This window comes from Orcinus orca, chromosome 8 (assembly GCF_937001465.1).
Source record: "Orcinus orca chromosome 8, mOrcOrc1.1, whole genome shotgun sequence".
NCBI classification, from domain to species: Eukaryota; Metazoa; Chordata; class Mammalia; order Artiodactyla; family Delphinidae; genus Orcinus; species Orcinus orca.
The window spans coordinates 5,670,849-5,688,960 of NC_064566.1; the positions used below are offsets into that span (position 1 = coordinate 5,670,849).

Sequence of the window (18,112 nt, forward strand, 5' to 3'; positions counted from 1 at the left end):
GATGAGGTCGCTCTCCACAGCTGGCCAGCCTCCCCGTTCCTCCTCTCCTTGGGCCCTGCTGCCCTCTGCTGGTCGAGGTCCAGCCGCCTGGCCCGTGCCCAGGGGCGGTCAGGAGCTGGGGCTGGGAGTCCCGTCCTGTCCTGTCCCGTGTCCAAGTCCCTAGCTCTGCCACTCACTGCTTTTGGTCCCACTCTTTGGCTTTCTGAAACTGCTTCCTCAGCTGTAAAGTGTGGGGATGGTGAGGGCTGAATGGGGTAGGATGTGCAGAATGTCACGTACAGCGCGTGGCCAGACAGGACTTTGTGATGCTGCTCTGGTGGGCAGACAGGAGCGGGAGTCCTAGAACAACTCTGTCTCAGATGCCTGGGTGTGAGGGGTGAGCTCGATGTGTCTTTCGTTCATTGACTCCCCCAGCCCCCTGGAATCCCCAGGTTCCTTCCCGTTTATCTCAATGGCAGGAGCAAGCCGCTCAGTGAACATCAGACACTCCCCTCCCCCACTGGTTGTGTCCACATTGGAACTCCCACACAGGATGGGGGCTGGGAAGGCAAGGACCATATGCTGCTCACTCCTCCACCCCTGTGCTCCGCCCTGGACCGGGCTTGGTGTCCCCTCAGCAATCATGAGCCCTGGAGGAAATTCCAACCTATCCTCCCAGCTCCCCTCAGAGGGTTCAGCCAGCCTTGCAGAAAGCCATCTGCCTCATACTCCATGTCCACTCCCCTCTGAGGCTGCCCATCCTTGTCATCAGGAGGGTCTATGTTCCCTCTCAGGCCTGGGATCCAGATTGGGAAGAGGGGACCAACACCCGAGAAACACTTCCATGCTTGCCCCTGCTTTGCAGCCCCTGCAAGAATGTTGCATAGCAAATAACCCTCACTTCATAGTTAATAACTCTAGTTGACACTGACTACGGACTGAATAAGCCCTAGTTGCATTACCTCATTGAATCCAACTCTGGGAGGTAGGTCCTACTCTTACCCTCATTTTACAGATAAGGAAACTGACACAGAGAGGAACCTAGTGACTCCTCCGAAGTCACAGAGCTGGTAAATTGCAGAACCAGGATTTGAAACTAGGAAAATCCCCTGCTTTCCATAAGCTGGCCTACGTGTCAGAAGCCTTTAGCTTGGAGATCAAGCTCTGGGTAGGGTGGGTGGTCAGGTATTCCACGCTGTTTTGGATCTCTCTGCCCCTCTGGTCTCAGGCTCTGCTGGATCCCTAGCTAGTGGCTTCAGGATGACTTCCTGGAAGCTGTGAGTTCTCATCCTCCAAAGGAAGGGTCCCCAAGAGCAAAAGGCAGGAGAGAGCAAACAGGGTGGCCTGAAGTGGGTGATCTGCCAGCCACCCATCCCTTCCCACACCCAGACGCGGGGCCCAGGGTGCTGTCTGGGCAGAGGGGAGAGGAAAGCTTCGTGACTCACAGATAGTGTGCCCCACCCTCCCTGCGCAAGGATGCCAGGGAGTGGCCTGTCCTGGGGAAGATGACTTGGGGTCCCCTCCCCTACCCCTTGCCTTCCTGGCAGACACCCCCAAGGCTGGGCGGAGGCGGTGTGAAGAAATGAAGACACTGATTTGTGGCTCTTGGCCCCAGCTGGCCTCCGGGCTGCACCTTCCCCAGGCTCCCACTTGTCTGGCCACGCCGCCCTGCCAGGCTGGTTGTGAGGAACTGAAAGCGGCTCCTCAGCTGGGCATCTCCAAGTGCTGCCACTCACCCTGCCCTCCCGTGACACCTGGGACAGCTGTGCGGTGGCCGGGATGGCTGGGGGCCTGAAGCTGGAAACCAGCCACCGAGTGGTTCCCACCTCTCCCGGAGCAGGTGTCTCAGGAAGGGGCTCGCCTTCTCACGCACGCAGGGGTGAGGCCTGCATTCTTCCCTCACTCTCAGCGTCCCCACCCTTCCCACACGCAGTCCACCCTCTCTGCAGCCACCGCTTCCCAACCCAGAAGTCACCCGGCCTTGACTTGTGGTGGCCTGTTTCTCATGTCTGGGTGTCTGCAGCTGCCCAACTGGTCTCCTGCTCCCACCTCTGCCCTCCTGGCCACCCTGCCTGGTCTCGTCACCAGATGTGTCTTCTTGAGGAATCCAAGCTGGCCTTTCCCACAGCACGGGAACAGAGGTCCAGTTCCTTAGCCAAGGGGCCACGCAAAGACAGTAAACGCTCTGGTGTGCAGGCGGGTCCGTGTGTGTGCGGTGATGCAGGAGTGAGGAAGCCAGCAGAGCCACAGGCTTCCTGGACAAGGTGGTGTCTGAGCTGGGCACCGAAGGATCTGGGGGTGGAGGGGGGTTTGAACAAGCGGTGACTGGGAGGAAGGGCAGGCCGAGGTGGGGAAACAGCCAGAGCAGAGATTTGGAGGCTGGTCCAGCTACCCTGGGTGTGGCTGGAGTGTCAGGTGTCCTAGGCGTAAGGTGGGGAAGGTGGGCTTCAGCCAGATGTGAGAGACCTCCCAGGTCTCCACCTGGCGAAGTTAGACCTCCTCTGGACAGGGGGGCTGCAGAAGGCTCAAGGTGACGTGACTGGATCTGTGCTTTGGAAGATTGCTGATGGGGAGGATGAAGGAGGCCAAGAGCCTGGAGGCTGGGAGACCTTTGAGGTGGTCCAGGCAGGCGCGGCTGACAGCCTGAAGTGGGGCATTGCCTCGCGGCACTCGTCCATTTGTTCATCACGTATTTCTTTAGTGCTTCTTCCATGCGAGGCACTGTTTGAGGCACAGGGGATTCCAACAAACGCAGTCCGTGCTCTCAAGGAGTTGGCAATTCAATAGGAGACAGGATCACGTCAAAAGTTGATGAGCTCTCCAAGAACGTAAAAGAGAGCAGCCAAGGGTGGGGGGCGGGGGGAGGTGTGGCTGGAGAGAAAGTAAAGGTGAGTGTTCCTGCCTCAACTGCTCCCCTGCAGGCACTCTCCTCTCCAGCGGCCCCCATCAGAGCAGGCCCCTGCCCACTTCCCCCTCTGTGCAGTGGCCCCAGAAGCCCCCCTTCTCCACCTCTCACACCTGTGGATCCTTCCACCTCCTTGACCCCCATCCTGCTTCCCCGCTGCTCACAGACAGCAGTTGTTCCCAGACCTTGACCTCCCAAACTGTGTCCTGGGTGAAGTACAGCAATGGCCAGAGTTGAACTTCAGTCCTACTTCTGGCCATGTGACCCTCTTCTTCCGGAAACCTCAGTGCAGTGTTTGAAGGCATTCACCTCATTGGATGAGGCCCACACACATTATACAAAGTAATCTGCTTTACTCAAAGGCTACAAATTTAAAAGTAATCGGGGGCTTCCCTGGTGGCGCAGTGGTTAGGAGTCCGCCTGCCAATGCAGGGGACACAGGTTTGATCCCTGGTCCAGAAGGATCCCACATGCTGCGGAGCAACTCGGCCTGTGCGCCACAACTGCTGAGCCTGCACTCTGGATCCCGTGTGCCACAACTGCTGAGGCCTGCGCACCTGGAGCCCCTGCTCCACAGAGGGAGAGCCACCGCAAGGAGAAGCCCACGTACTGCAAAGAAGAGTAGCTCCCGCTCCCAGCAACTAGAGAAAGCCCACGCACAGCAACAAAGACCCAACGCAGCCATATTTATTTTATTTTAACTAAATAAAAATAAAAGTAATCGGGACTTCCCCGGGTGGCACAGTGGATAAGACTCTGCGCTCCCAATGCAGGGGGCCCAGGTTCAATCCATGGTCAGGGAACTAGATCCCACATGCATGCTGCAACTAAGAGTTCACATGCCACAACTAAGGAGCCCACATGCCGCAACTAAGGAGCTGGCAAGCTGCAACTAAGACCCGGTGCAGCCAAATAAATATCTTTTTAAAAAGGTAATCATATCAAAAAAATACCTTCACAACATCTCAACTGGCATTTGACCAAACAACTGGGCACTGTAGCCTCATCAAGTTGACATTTAAATTTTTTTTTTTTTGGCTGCGCTGCATGGCTTGTGGGATCTTAGTTCCCTGACCAGCAAACCTGGGGCCAAGGCAGTGAAAGCACCGAGTCCTAACCACTGGACCACCAGGGAATTCCTGGGAAGTCCCAACATTTAAATCTGGCCATCACACCTATTTATTTATCTATCTAATCATCTCTTCTTGATATTCTTAACCCTGCTGAGAGATAAGAGGCAACAGGCAGAATTTATTCCTCCTGTTTATCAGGTGAGTAGACTGACACTCTCCAGAACCAAGCCCACCACTCCATCACCTTCTAGTTAATACTCTCAGCCCTCCTTGGCCTGAGCCTCTTGTCTCGTCTGCCTGGCAAAACCTCACACAACATTCGACAAGACTCTCAGTGGCACTCATTACCCCCCAGGCTCACCGGGATGTCTCTCTTTTCAGGGAAGTGCCTTTTCTCTCCTGGTAGCTTCCCAACCACCCCTGCATGCTGGGGTTAGGACCCCTCCTCTGTGGCATTGCAAACAGATCTGGCTTTGAGGGCACAAACTGTGGGTTCCCTGTATAATACCCCTAGTTCTTGTCATGGTGTTTTGGGCACATCAGGGAGCTCCTTGGACACCAGGCTGTTGAAGGCACGGATGATGGAGTCCCTGGTTGTCTCAGGGAAGGAGTCTGAGCCAGCGCTCAGGTCTCCTGACATCTGGTTCAGTACCTTGCCCTCCCGTATAGGATACACTGTCCAGGACAGCTCTACTCCATGCAATCCAGCCCGTGTTTCCTGCACACCTCCTTTATTCCTGGCACTGTGCTAGGCGCCTGACAAGCAGTTTGTCACTTTACCCTCACAGCAACACTCTAGGACGGGCATGATTACCTACATTTGCCAGATGGCATGTTGAGGCTCAAAGAGTGTGACTCTCATAAAGTCACATGGCTCTGGAAAGTGGCAGGACTAGGATTCGCACCCAGATCTGCTACTGACTCGAGAGACGGAACACTCTGCCTCTCTGCAATGCCAAGAGGCCAAGCCACATCCCCAACTAGGGTCTGGGAACAAAGAGATGAGGGAGACGAAGAGCCTGACTTCAAGGGAAGCCCAGGTCTGGTGCAAGAATCAGTGTGAAAAGCTTCCTATAGCCAGATAACTATCAGGGTTCCAGGGACTCACATTTGCGGAAATTAGAGATGTGTGAACTGGGCTTAGCTCACTGGGCTGGGGAGGGCAGGCAGGGGGAGAAGAGGGAAGAACATTCTGGGCATGGGGTGTGCTTGAGGAAGGAGCAATCAGGCTAGAAATCTAGGCCAGGAAAACTTGTTTCCCACCCCTGAGCAGCTTATATTAAAACACTGGAGTGGAGCCTGTAATCCAGGTGGGGTTTTCTGAGCAGGTCCCTAACATCACTTCCTCTGCCTCAGCTCAGCTCTGTAACCTGAGCCATGAGCCCTCACCTGGAGGAAGTGGTCCCACCCCTGGAGCTGTTTCCTAATGAAACTGAGGGGGTGGGTGTTAGTGGCTGGTTCTGTGTGGGTGCACCTCACCCAATCAGTTGAAGGCCTTAAAAGAAAAGACTGAGTTTTCCCAAGGAAGAAGGAATTCTGCCTCAAGTCAGTAATACGGAATCCCTGTCTGAATTTCCAGCCTGCTGCCCTGCAGAATTCAAGACTGCAACATTGGGACTTCCCTGGTGGTCCAGTGGGTAAGACTCTGCGCTCCCAATGCAGGGGGCCCGGGTTCGATCCCTGGTCGGGAAACTCGATCCCGCACGCATGCCGCTACTAAGAAGTCCACATCCTGCAACGAAGACCCCACATGCCGCAACTAAGACCCGGCACAGCCAAAATAAATAAATAAATAAATATTTTTTTTAAAAAAAGACTGCAACATCGACCTCCAGCCTGCCCTACAGGTTTCAGACTTGCCAGCCTCCACAATCACGGGGACCAATTCCTTAAAATCTCTCTCTGTATATATAGAGCCTATTGGCTCTATTTTCCTGCAGAACCCTGACTATCCATTTTATCAATCATATTATCATACATCTATAGAATATTGTCTATTGTATTTATCATAAATAAAAGTGACACCTGTGAAGCTTTTGTGAGCACTTACTGTGTGCCAGGCACCTGCTACGTTCTTCGCAGGTGTCTCACGATGCTCTTACTCATCCCAAAGCTCCATGAGGTCATCTGTGATTGGTCCCATTTCACAGACGAGAGGCCCAGAGAATTCCAGTAACTTGCCCAGGGTTCTAAAGTGATAAAGCCGGATTTGGATCCAAGGTAGTTACACTGTGTCCAGTGCCTACGTGGGGTGTGCTCTTATCCACCATGGAACGTGTGTGTAAAGGCATTTCGAAACAAGAGGCGTGACGCAACTGAAAAGTGATGTCATTTTAGTGTTACAGTTACCACTGGGATGGGCAGGGCGAAGGGGGATGGGGCAGGGTGTGAGTTCTGGCTGGAGGGTCCTAGCACCACCGGGTCCTGAAGGTGCAGGCCCGGGAACACCCACGAGGTGGCGCCAGGCTGCACAGGCCGCTCCAGGATGTGTAGTCCAGGGCTGGGAGCTGGGAGTGATTCCAGGGGTCTCCAGGCCTAGCCCTCCACAGGGCTGGTGAGCCCAGGAACCCCCTTCCTCAGGCCTCAGAGGGGTTTCTCTCCAGTCCAGGGATACCAGCGCCAGAGTCAGGGGCCCGGCCTCGGTGGTGCCCATCTGTTTGGGGTACAGTTCGGTGGTCACAGCCTGGGGACTGGGTCCAGCCCAGCCAACTGGCCAGGTCAGCGCCCAGCTCCTTCCTGTGCCGCTGGTGTGGTCAGGGAAGGAGCGCCCCAGCCCATCAAGTCACCACACAACAGCTCTGGGTAATCCGCCTCCAGAAGTTGTGACGGCGGCTGCTGAGGGCCACCTTGGCCGCCTCCTGGAAGATGGTGTGGACGTTCTCCTGGAGCAGAGCCGAGCACTCGAGGTAGGCCACGGCGCCCACGGCCCGTGCCATCTCCTGGCCCTAACAGGGAGAGCGGACGGGGCCGCCGTCAGGGGGGTGCCGCTGGGGCCTCACGTCCAGCCACCCCCCAGCCCCCTTGGCCATCCTAGGTGCGTCTTCCTAGGACACCCACAGCTCCTGTCCCCTGGCCTGACCAAGCCCATCGATGGCTTCATCGGGTTTCCTGCCTCAGTTCCCGGCTGGGTCCCTGCCTCTCAAGGCATCAACGAATTAACTTCCCGGCCTGACCCAGGCATGCTGCAGAGAGGGGCCTGTGGACTGGAGACCTGGGGGTCCCCCCCGGCTGTGAGGCGGGTAGGCAGGATCTGATGTGCACCACACTCACTCACTCTCCATCCCACAGCTGGAAACTTCCAAGCCCGGCAGTTCTTGACCATGACTGCCTCCAAATCAACCCCTACCCTGACCCACACCCTGTGGGTGCCAGATGTCTGGTGCTGCTGAGAGGCTGGGCCGGAACTGCATTACCTCAGGGGTTTCCTCTCCTGGCACCCCTACCCCCGTGCCCTGGGCTGGGTTTCCTACCCTGTGGTAGGTCACAGGTTCCAACCTATTTTTCTGCAGCTTCTTCACCAGCAACTTGTCCTTGCGCAGGTCAGTCTTGCAGGCCACGACGATGATGGGCACCTCCTTGCAGAAGTGATTCACCTCCGGGTACCACTGTGGGGAGGGAGGTGGGGAGGGGGTGTGTGTGAGCCATCAAGGGAGTGGGCCGCTCTCCTGCCCTCCAGGTAGACTCCCACAACAATAATCAGCAAAAGCCAGTTTAGGGAGAACTACTCTGTGCCAGGCTAAGACTTTACATGTAATGAACACATTAACCCCCCAAGTCCCTGTGAAGCAAGTTCTATTATCAATCCCATTGTACCGATGCACTAACTGAGGCTCAGGGACGTTATATAACTTGCCCTTGGTCACACAACTGGAAGTGGCAGAATTTGAACCCAGGGGGTGGCACCCAGAGCCCGGTTCCCACCTGCTCTAGAATCCTACCTCTGCAAGGTAAGGGGTCCCATGACCGTCTCCCCAACAGGGTAAAATATATAAAGAAATCAGTGAGGCTTTAAAATTAAAGCAGCTCACAACATGGTTGCAGCAGCTGTTGCCTGTTGGAGGGGGCACTCCTGTCCCATGTCAGCTGCTCTTCGGAATGTGAGCCTCCAGGGCCTGGTTATTTCAGTCTGGACTATAACCTGGGAGCCTGGAATCCAGGCTTTAGATCTCCAGCAGCGCACGCCTGCTCAGTTTCAGGAAAAATTGACATCAAACCGTCTGGCTTCTGGAGCCAGATGGGGCCGGTGTGCGGTCCCAGCAAGTCCTCCCCTCCACAGAACTGCCCTTGAAAAGGGTCTCCTCCCCGACTCCACTTTGCTAAACGCAACAGGGAATCCTCAGACCTCATCCTACCCGAGCCCTGACATCAGCGATCACTCCCTCCTCTGAAACCTGGTCTGCGCTTCACCCCAGGGCCGCGCTCTCCTGGTTGACCCCAGGTCTCCAGGTGACAGCCCCCCTCTCCCCCACGCCCAGTCCACAGCTCTTCCCCACCAGCAACTCCTAAATGGATCTGCCCAGCCCTGCCCCCTCCCAGGAACTGCAGCCTCAGACTTCTGCCTGCCTGCCTGACCCTCCACTGGGACACCCAACGGGCCTCCATCGCCCACCTCCCTGCCCCCAGCTTGCTCCTTCTCATCTTGGGAAATGGCAAGTCCACCTTCCAGGTGCTCTGATCAAATGTCTCTCTCCCACCCATGTCCAATCCATCTGCAAACGCTGACGGTTCGGTTCTGCCTTCCGAACAGATCCGCTGGCCTCTCACCACCGCCTCTGCTGGCACCCCGGTCCCAGCCACCACTTGCCTGGTCCTTGGTGCCTACAGCAGTACCTGGCACACAGTAAGTTCTTGATAAATGCTGTCATCATCGTTGTGGTTACGGTTACTAATGCTGTCACTGGCTGTGTTCTGAGGAACCCTGGAGCACGCCGTTCACACGCGCATGGAGGCCCTGGCAGCAGTGGGGGCGGGGCTGTGGCTGCTGGGTAGGAGCAGAGAAACTCAAGGGACCGTTTCCCTGACACCTGTGTGCAGCCTCAGGAACCTCTGAGATAACTGGGGGACATCCTGGGAGGCCGCTGGGAGCCAGCAGTCACACTGATGGAGGCTGAGGGCTGCTGGAAACTGATGGCTCGTGTGACCTTGGGCAGGCCCAGGCTGGGGAGATGCGGGGGCCTCTGGGTCGCCCAGAATCTTCAGGCAGGGTCACGGTAGAGCCACAGCGTTCTGAGTCTGCAGTATGGGGCAGACAAGGAGCACTGGACCGGGAGTCAGAGGGCCAGTCCAGACCGTGCCACCAAATCCCTGGGGGACCCTGACTAAGTCTCTCTAGGCCTCAGTTTCCCCATATTTATGCCAAAGGCACTAGACCCGATGCCATCCAGGGCCTGCCGAGCTCTGACAGTCTGCTGGGTCAAGGGTAGGGGTGGAGCAGAGTGGCCCGGCTATGGGGCTGTGCCTGTCTGCCCCCCACCCGCTGTACCCACCCGGTTAGAGATGTTGTCAAAGCTGTGTGGGCTGGTGACGTCAAAGCAGAGGAGCAGGACGCTGGCATCAGGGTAGAACAGGGGCCGCAGGCGGTCGTAGTCGACTTGCCCTGGGTAGAATAGGGGTGGTCACTCCCTCCAGATCTCCTGCCCATTGTCAGCACCTCCCCAGCATCAGGGAGGTCACCCCAACCAAGACTAGGGGCGGGTGTCGATGGGGATGGTCTGGATCAGGGCCTAGACCTGTGCCTCAGGATCCAACACGTGAACGTCCCCCTCGGGGCTGTGTTCCCCTGGCTGGCCTGTGGGACGTGCCAGCCCTGGCCTGGGCGAGACCACTGCTGAGAGAGCCCTGTTCTGGAAGGAGTGGGGGATGTCTGAGGCCATCACTCAGAAGCCTGCTTTGCCCTGGACTTGGGGCGGGGATGGGGGATGAGAAGAAAGAGGCAGGCGGGACCTGGGCAAAGATATCACAGCCCAACCAAGGTAAGGGGGCTGCTGGGATTCCCAGAGTTTAGCTTTGAGTTCTGATGTAGATTTGACTCTGAACCCTCTTATGGGCTAGGTCAGGAGGCTAGAGGGCAGAGGTCACGTTCAAACAGACCTTACAGAAGCTAAAGCCAGGGTGGACCGCTCAGGAGGCCAGAAACAGTCCATCCCTTGAGGGCTAAGAGCTCCGGTTCACCTCCAGGACATGGTGGGCTGCTCTGGGCTGGGGAAGCAGCAGACAAGATGCCGAAGCGAGGAGGGTTCAGGCTCCCGGGGGCCCTAATCCTGGCCAACACCTGTTCCCTGGAGACTGGTTGGCCTCCCTGGTTCGGAAGGAAGGTAGTGGGTCCCTTCCTCCCACCCTGTCCCTCCCCCAGCCTGGCACCCACCTGCTGTGTCCCAGATTTGGAGGTGCACGGGTTTGCCCTTCACGTGCAGATTCACGGTGAGCTGCTCGAATACCGTGGGGGTGTAGCTCTGAGGAAGAAGGGGTCAAGGGAGCAGCTGAGAAGGCGGCATCTGAAGCCGGTGGTCACAGTGCCCAGGCCAGAGCCCAGGAGTGCCCACGGCACTGCCGCTCTTTGGAGTAGCTTGGAGCAGAGTGGAGTAGTTTCTGGGGGGGAGTCGGCTGGTGGGTGGAGGCCTAGAGCTGCCACTCTGTAGCTGTGCACCCTCCCAAGGCACTGAGCCTCCCTGGCCTCCTCTGCGCCTAAAAAGTGGGTCTATTAAGGCCCCCAGCGCAGCACGTTGCTGAAAGGATTCAAGGAGGCGCTTCTTGCGGAGCCCTGAGCACAGGGCCTGGTAGAAAATAAGCACTGTACACATGCCGGGACTGTTATTTTTATCTCTGTCCTCGTCCAGACTGTCCCATTTCTGAGCCTTCCTTCCTGCCGTCCCCTCCCCCTGGAATGACATTAACCTATGTTTGTTCATTCACTCACTTACTCATTCATTCATTCATGAGCACCCTCTCTGGATCCGATTCTGGACACCCGGGAGCAACTAATAAAGACTCGTTGCCTGCCCTGGGGAGCTCCTAGCTTTTGGGGGCCCCTCCTTTGCCTCTCAACCTTTCACAATCCAACCAGGATGCCCCTGTTTCTGTCTGGCCCCAGGGGGAGGTCACCCAGGCCAGAGGCCCCTCCGCCCCAGGCCTGCTGAGCCTGAGCTCACCCTGTCTCCACAAAGGCTGGATGAATGGAAGCAGGATGGGTTTTTACACAAGTGCAGGAATAAAGAGGGGGAGCTTTTAAGGACGGGGTCTGAGCAACAGGGGAGAAGGTTTTCAAAACCCTGCCACGACACAAGCCCTTTGCACCAAGGGGCGTGCTGGACCGCCTGCATCTTGGGTGCCCAGGCCTTGCTCCCTTGCTCAGGGCTGGGTGGGGGGACCACAGACGGGAGGACACTGTGGGGCCCTGTGCCCTGAGGCAAGACTCTTCTCTCTGGCCTCAGTTTTCCCATCTGTAAAATGAAGGCCTTGCCAGCTCTCAAACCTTGTGTTTCTTTTAAATGAAGAGGTCTCTTGGGAATTCCCTGGCGGTCCAGTGGTTAGGACCCTGTGCTTTCTGTGCCGGGGCCTGGGTTCGAAACCTGGTCAGGGAACTAAGATCCCGCAAGCCGGGCGGTGCCCAGATAAATAAATAAATAAATAGATAAATAAATAAATGGAGAGGTGTCTCTTGTGCCTGGAGGCAGACAGGTCCCAGGAAATCAGGGTCCCCAAACAGGAGAGGAACCTAGACAAGGCAGGTCCAGCCCTTTGGTGACAGGCATGTTCTTCTCCCTTTCCCTTCAGAGTGTCCTCCACCATGCACTGTCTGGACTTCCCTGGTGGTGGAGAGGTTAAGAATCCGCCTGCCAATGCAGGGGACACAGGTTCGAGCCCTGGTCCAGGAAAATCCCACATGCCGCGGAGCAACTAAGCCCGTGCGCCACAACTGCCGAGCCTGCGCTCCAGAGCCCACGAGCCACAACTATTGAAGCCCGTGCGCCTAGAGCCCGTGCTCCGCAACAAGAGAAGCCACCGCCAGGAGAAGCCCGCGCAGCCACCGCCAGGAGAAGCCCGCGCAGCCACCGCCAGGAGAAGCCCGCGCACCACAACGCTGCAACTAGAGAAAGCCTGCGTGCAGCAACAAAGACCCAACGCAGCCAAAAAAAAAATTAATTAATTTTTTTAAAATTGTGAAAAACACACTGTCCATCAACTGTGAGATGCCCATTTCCGCACTGTAACCTCTCTGCAATTGGGATGGGTCTCACTCTCAAGGCCATCTCAGAGCCCAGGACAGTGGTGGTGAGCGACCACCCCTCCCAGCACTGCTTCTGGGCCCCGGCTGGCCTAGCCTCTCTGTGGCACTCTGTGGTGCTCCCCCCACTGCCATAATTGTTGGGTTCTAACAGGCAGCATCTGGGGGCCTGGAAACACATCCCTCCCCCAGCTAAAAAAATGTGACTGGCCAAAGGATGTGACATCAGTTCCCAAAACCACAAAGCAAGAGTCGGCTCGATGCTGCCATGGTGGAAAGAAAGGCTGACTCTGGGTTAGCAGGCCCGGCTGCTCCCGCCTCCCGCATCCAACCCCCCAGTGCTGTACCACCCCAGGGCTTTGGCGGGGGCTGGGATCAGCAGGCAGGGGGACGTGATGCTGGAAGCAGACCCACGCATGGACTCCCAGGGGAACTGGGCTGAGTGGGGCACGGTGGGTGGGTGTGTCCAGCCCGTCCTGGTACCAGTGAGTCCGCTTGGACAGGCAGTAGGCATGTCAGTGAAGGAGTGACAGTCCACATGCTCAGGCGTCAAGGACATGCCAGGTACTCGGGGCCGTCTCTCAGCGTTACCTTCCACCTCACCACCACCCTCGGGTCTCTCCACCTGGCGAGGTCGAGTGAGGGGTCAGAGGCTCACAGAGGCTGAGCAAAGTACTGAGGGCCCCAGAGTTTGTTGGAGGAGACAGGTGCTAACCCAGCTGTCTGAGCGGCTGGTGTGCTCTTACTCTCCAAGGCTGAGCCCACGGGACATCCACTGTAGGGGTAAGAGCTGGGGGAAGACACGATGTCTCCCAAGAAAAACGCTGGCCACTTTTCAGTGAGTCCTTCCTGTTGCAGCTCAGAGCTGAGCCCCTGACCTGTATGAACTCTCTCATCACTGCGACCCTGGGAGTGGGCACCACGGTTATTCCTATTAAGCAGTTAAGGAAACAGGCACAGAGAGGGTAAGCGGCTTGCCCCAGGGCGCACAGCTGTAAGTCGCAAAGCCGTGATTCGAAGCCAAGGCTGTCCGTCCCACTTAGCCAGGCTGTGCCACCAAGTGCTTTCTTAGGACCCGCTATGTTCCCCAGGCTGCCTAAGTCAGTCCCCGGGACACCTCCCCCGGGTAGGTGGCATTCTTGGCACTTGACAGGCGATGTCACTCCCGCGGGCAAAGTGAGAACTGCCTTCGACCCCACGCTCTGCGGGGAGGCAGAACGGGCGCACTTCCCTCCCGGGGTGGGGAAGGATGCACCCAGGCCGCGGCGCCCCGTTGAGCCCGAGGGGCCGGCACTCACCTCGGGGAAGGCGCCCTCGGCGAAGACCATCAGCAGCGACGTCTTCCCGCAGCCGCCGTCGCCCACCAGGACCACCTTGACGGACCGCGCGCCGAGCGGCGCCTCCTCGCCTGAGGCCTGGGCCGCCTTCCGTGGGGCAGCGGAGGGAGGGCCAGGCGCAGCGGAGCGGCGGCCTCGGGGCCGGCGGGGCAGGAATGTGGAAGGGGCGGGGCAGGAATGTGGAAGGGGCGGGGCGGGGCGGGGCGAGGAAGTGCGGGCGGCGGCTGGCGGCTCAGGTGAGGGGCCGGGCGGATTCCGTGGCCTGGCGCCGGCTGGGCCCTGCCCCTCGCGTCCCAGGTCCCAGGCGGCCCGAGGAAGACACACCTCTGTGTGGGGCGCTAGGTCACAGGAGTGGGCACCGAGACTCGGCCTCCGTCCTCAGGAGCGCACCCTGGTCTGATGGGGAGCAGACACGTAGCTGGGCAGTGATGGCGTGGACGGGGAAAGAGGAGCGTCCTGGCCCCCTTCCCCGGGAGAAGGTAGGTGGGGGTCAGCCCTGCTGGCCCACTAGCTTGCTGGGGACAGGGACTGGGTACCTGGTGCCCAGCCTAGGCGGGGCACCCAGCAGGAGCTGGTGACTTTTGATGGATGAATGAATGAGTGAATGAATGAATGTGCCTTTCCCCAGGGCTCTGGAGAAGCCCTCCACACCACGGCCTCCCTACAGGTGTTTCAGGGCAGGTGGGAAGGGGGTGATCTGGCAGGCCTTTATGCGTTAGTCACTGGCACTGCCAGCTGGGCCTACCCTCCCCCAGCCAGCACCAGGAAGTCTCACTACAGGCGGGTCTCACCTCTGCCTCGGTCATGTTCTGGAGAAAGCGATGGAACCTTCCATCTGTCAAGCGCTTAGAGTAGGGTCTGGTACGTGGTTGGTGATGCAATGTGTGAGTGATTCTTATAATTTAACCAACACTGATGGCCCCCTGTGCCCACGGACCTGGGGACCCTGAACCGTTGAAGTCAAAGTCTCCCACGGCCTAGAATGGGAGACAGGCAGGACATCACTGTGATAAGAGCTACAACGGTGGGGGGGACAGGCAGCGGACGGGAGTCGGGAAGAGGGGCTCCTCACCGGGGTTGGGGGTGGTCAGGAAACCCTTCTGAGAAAAGGGGCCAGAGTCTGCAGGAAAAAGTGAGACACAGTTAGATAGTGGAAGGATAAAGTGTTCCAAACGGAGGCAACAGCACGTGCAAGGTATGGAGGCAAGGGGGAGGGGGGGATCCTTTGCCGGGGGTTGGGGGGCGTGGTGTGGTTCCTCCCTGTGATGACGGTGAGGTTGGTTTGGGGAGTTGGTGCAGGGGGTGAGGCTGAGGGTTAATTAGGGCCTGGAGAGTGAAGCACTTTGGACGCCAGGAATAAAGACAGAATTGAACTGGAAGCTCACTGTCACCTGACCTCCCACCCCTGTTAGTAGACAGAGTCAAAACATGTATTTAAAAAATGGGCACAAGGGCCCCCAGATCTTGGACTGTTTTCACTGCTCAGACAAACAGAGGGCAGAAGTTTTGGGGTTTCACACCCTTCCCCACACAGGTCATGACATCATTCCTCATGGAGTTCCAAGCCAGGCAGGTGAAAAACCACCCTCAGCCCCCTTTAAACCTCACTGTGGCCCAAAGAGGCAGCCAGGGCAAGAGTCTCGGCCCCTACTGCACAGAGGCAGAGCCCAGACCCCTGACTCCCATTCCAGGCTCACCCAGGGCCACAGTCAGCAGGCTGAATGAAGCCTCACCTGGATGGAGGGAGTGCCCCAGGACATCCCCAACCTTTAGGCCCCTTCCTCCCCAAAACCACCAAAGGGCTGGACAGTGACCTGGCACCAGGCTGGGTGTGTAGCCACTGATCAGGACTCCCCGCCCCAAGGAGTGGTGGGGAGGGACCCCATCCCCCAGCGATCAGCTGTCAGCCTCGTCATCCCCTAGTCTCTCCACTACTGCTGTCATCAGGCTTTGGGTGGCAAGGCTGGGAGGCAGGTGGGGTCAGACAAGGGGTGGAGGGAGCTGAGAGTCAGACAGAGGCTTTTGGCCTTGGTTGCTATGGGGATAATCACTCTAATGACACTCCTGATATGCGTCATGCTTTAGAGTTTCACTGAACATTTCCTAATAGTAACAGCGCCCATTAATGGATTGCCAACTGAGTGGAGGCACTGTCCCCTCGCAGGTGGGAAGTGTTAGCCCTGGTTTACAGATGGGACACTTGAGGCCCAGGGAGGTTTAAGCTCTTGTCTAAGATCCACAGCTAGCAAGAGGCAGAGCTCTGAGTTTGAACCCAGGTCTGGTGACAAAGCTGGGCTGTCTCCCAACATCATACCTCATGTGCATTATTTCATTTAGTGCTCAGACCGTGAGCTGGGCAGAGTGGGTGATCGGGAGCTGAGGACAGAAAGGCATTGGCTTGTGGCAGGCTAGCACGACCCAGAGCCAGGATTTCAACCCAGGTCTCCTGATGTTAAACCCAGCCTCACTCCCACTCTGCGTTCCTGATTCTGTGAGAGGGAGATTAGTCACTGGGCTGGGGAAATCTGCCTTGGTTGGCAGGGAATTTCTCCAAATCTCAGACATTGCCAGGCCCTGGACGGCACCGTTTTCCTGGAGTTTATTTTGGAGTGGGGAGGCGGCCCAAGTCACAGTCTGCCTGGTCAGGGTACTGTTAACTGTCTTACTGTTTTCTGTGGCTGCTGGTCCCTACCGGCTTGCGGGTGACTCATCCCCTTGAGGCCCCACCAGTCCCAGGTCCAGAGTCCTTCAGCACCCTGCTCAGCGGGTCACTGCCCTGCAGACCCCAGGCCCTCGGCCTGAGGTGGAATCCCCTCCTTCAGATGCAGGTGGCCAGGCAGGATCTTCCAGTCCCCAGCCAAGTCTTGAGCACCTCCAGGGCAGGGGCCGAGTCCCACCCATCTCTGTATCCCGCACAGGAGTGCCTGCCCCAGGCTGGCATCCAGCTGTGGCTCAGGATGTTATGTCCAGTTCACTGGCTGGACAAGGAAAAGGAAGGAAAAGGAAGGAGCAAGGGAAAGAGAAAGGAAGGAAGATGGGCTCCCTCAAAGCATTTACAAACTGAAGAAACAAAGGAACAACAGTTGCATGGATGAGTGAATTCAGCGAATGACCTGAGTGTCGGGTCAGTAGACAGGTGACCACCCTCCGGCCTCCATCTGCTCCAAGGCCCCCCTGGCCTTGGCCCCTCTGCCCCATTTTCTGACCTCCCACCCCCATTCTCCCTGAGGCCGGAATCCCCTGCTGTCGGGGCCGGGTCTCTGCTGCCCCCGTGTGGCCGCTCTGCTCCCTGCACCGTCATCACCCGGGGCTGCCGGCTCTGCTTCGGGTTCCTGGCTTGGGGTGTGGAGTGTTTATGGATGGTTGAAGGAGTGGAGGGACATGGAGGCACCCTGGAGTTGGTGCCAGAGGGGGTGGAACTTCATAGGCCCAGTCCTGCCCCTTGGGATGCCTTGGAAGGGGACACAGACTCTTTGCTCCCGATGCCTTCTGGGATGTCCCCTCCCGATGTCCCCTCCCCTCCCTTTCATCCCAAACACCAGATCCCAGAGCTCCAGAACTCCTCCACCCAAAGCCTTGACCTCACGTTTACTGAGCACCCACTGTGTGCCAGTCAGTTGGCATGTGGCATTTAATTCCATCCTGTGAAGTATGTATAATTCTTATCCTCCTCTGACAAATGAGGAAACTGAGGCACAAAGGGGCTAGATAATTTGCCCAAGATCCCACGGCTGATAAGTGGGGGTGTGGGTGCTTTTAGAGGCCTTCTTGACTAATACGCTCATTCTCCAGATGGGGAAACAGGCTCTTGAAGGGAAGGAATTGTCACACAGCAAGTAAGCAGCAGACCCAGCCTGTGGCAGGTGGAACACAGAAGGGCTTCTTCTCCCAAGTTCCCTTCCGTTTGGCCTCTCCAGACCAACCCAACTCTGGCTGCCATTTAACTGGAGCTCAGGGCTGGGGCCGCAGGCCACCTGTCCCTGCCTTGCCATTACTGACCCTTCTGGGTGGGATGGGAAGGTTGATAACGGAGTGGGAGGGGGTGGAGAGTGAGGGAGCCCCGTGGCCCAGTCTGATGAGTGTTCCTTTAGTTGTTTGGTCTGTCCCTTCAGGTGTCTGCAGGCATAGACAAGGCAGGAGGGAGGAAGTGAAGCTTCAAGCTGCTGTGGCTCACCCTGCTCCTCCCACACGCAGGCGTGGACCGCCACTGCCGCTGTCAGGACAGGGACCTCCATACCTGTCCTCTTGGGTGGGACTCGGCTATTCCTGAGGGCTCCCAGACAGAGGGGGCTTGGGACCCTTGAAGCAGGCCCACGGGCCTGGGGCTGGAGGAGCGGGGAGAAGAATGGGGTGGCAGGGGAGGAAGAGGCAGGAAGAAATGGGAGTACGGTGGTTTGGGCCCTGCTAAAGGCGGCCGGGATGCTCCTCACTGACCAAGAGCAGCACTCGCTGATGTCCCTCATCATCACTTCAAAGCGGCTTAGAGCAGCCCCCCTCCCTGCCTCCCTCCCTCCCTCTGACCTCTCCTGCCCAGGGCCTCACTGCCAGCAGGACCAGGACCTTCGGCCTCACCCTGGACATGAAGCTTCCCCAG

At 57.7% G+C, this 18,112-nt stretch overlaps 1 protein-coding gene across 1 annotated transcript; it reads right to left on the minus strand.

Moving 5' to 3' along the window:
• Nucleotides 1-6,273: 6,273 nt before the first annotated feature.
• RHOD (ras homolog family member D) lies at nucleotides 6,274-15,278 on the minus strand. Its single transcript, XM_033402217.1, has 7 exons — nucleotides 15,252-15,278; nucleotides 14,456-14,495; nucleotides 13,480-13,895; nucleotides 10,322-10,409; nucleotides 9,444-9,553; nucleotides 7,428-7,562; nucleotides 6,274-6,902 (listed from the first exon to the last, which is right to left on the minus strand). Exons 1-7 carry the CDS (start codon nucleotides 15,276-15,278, stop codon nucleotides 6,735-6,737), a joined length of 984 nt encoding a protein of 327 aa, XP_033258108.1. The 3' UTR covers nucleotides 6,274-6,734.
• Nucleotides 15,279-18,112: the final 2,834 nt, after the last annotated feature.

Excerpts from the sequence above, each read along its gene's own strand:
- RHOD (XM_033402217.1), bottom strand. The coding sequence starts at position 15,278 with ATGTCCTGGGGCACTCCCTCCATCCAG. Across the intron at positions 10,410-13,479 it reads CCGAGGGCGCCTTCCCCGAG|AGCTACACCCCCACGGTATT; the intron begins GTGAGTGCCGGC and ends CTTCTTCCTCAG. Across the intron at positions 7,563-9,443 it reads TTGACAACATCTCTAACCGG|TGGTACCCGGAGGTGAATCA; the intron begins GTGGGTACAGCG and ends CCCTCCCCACAG.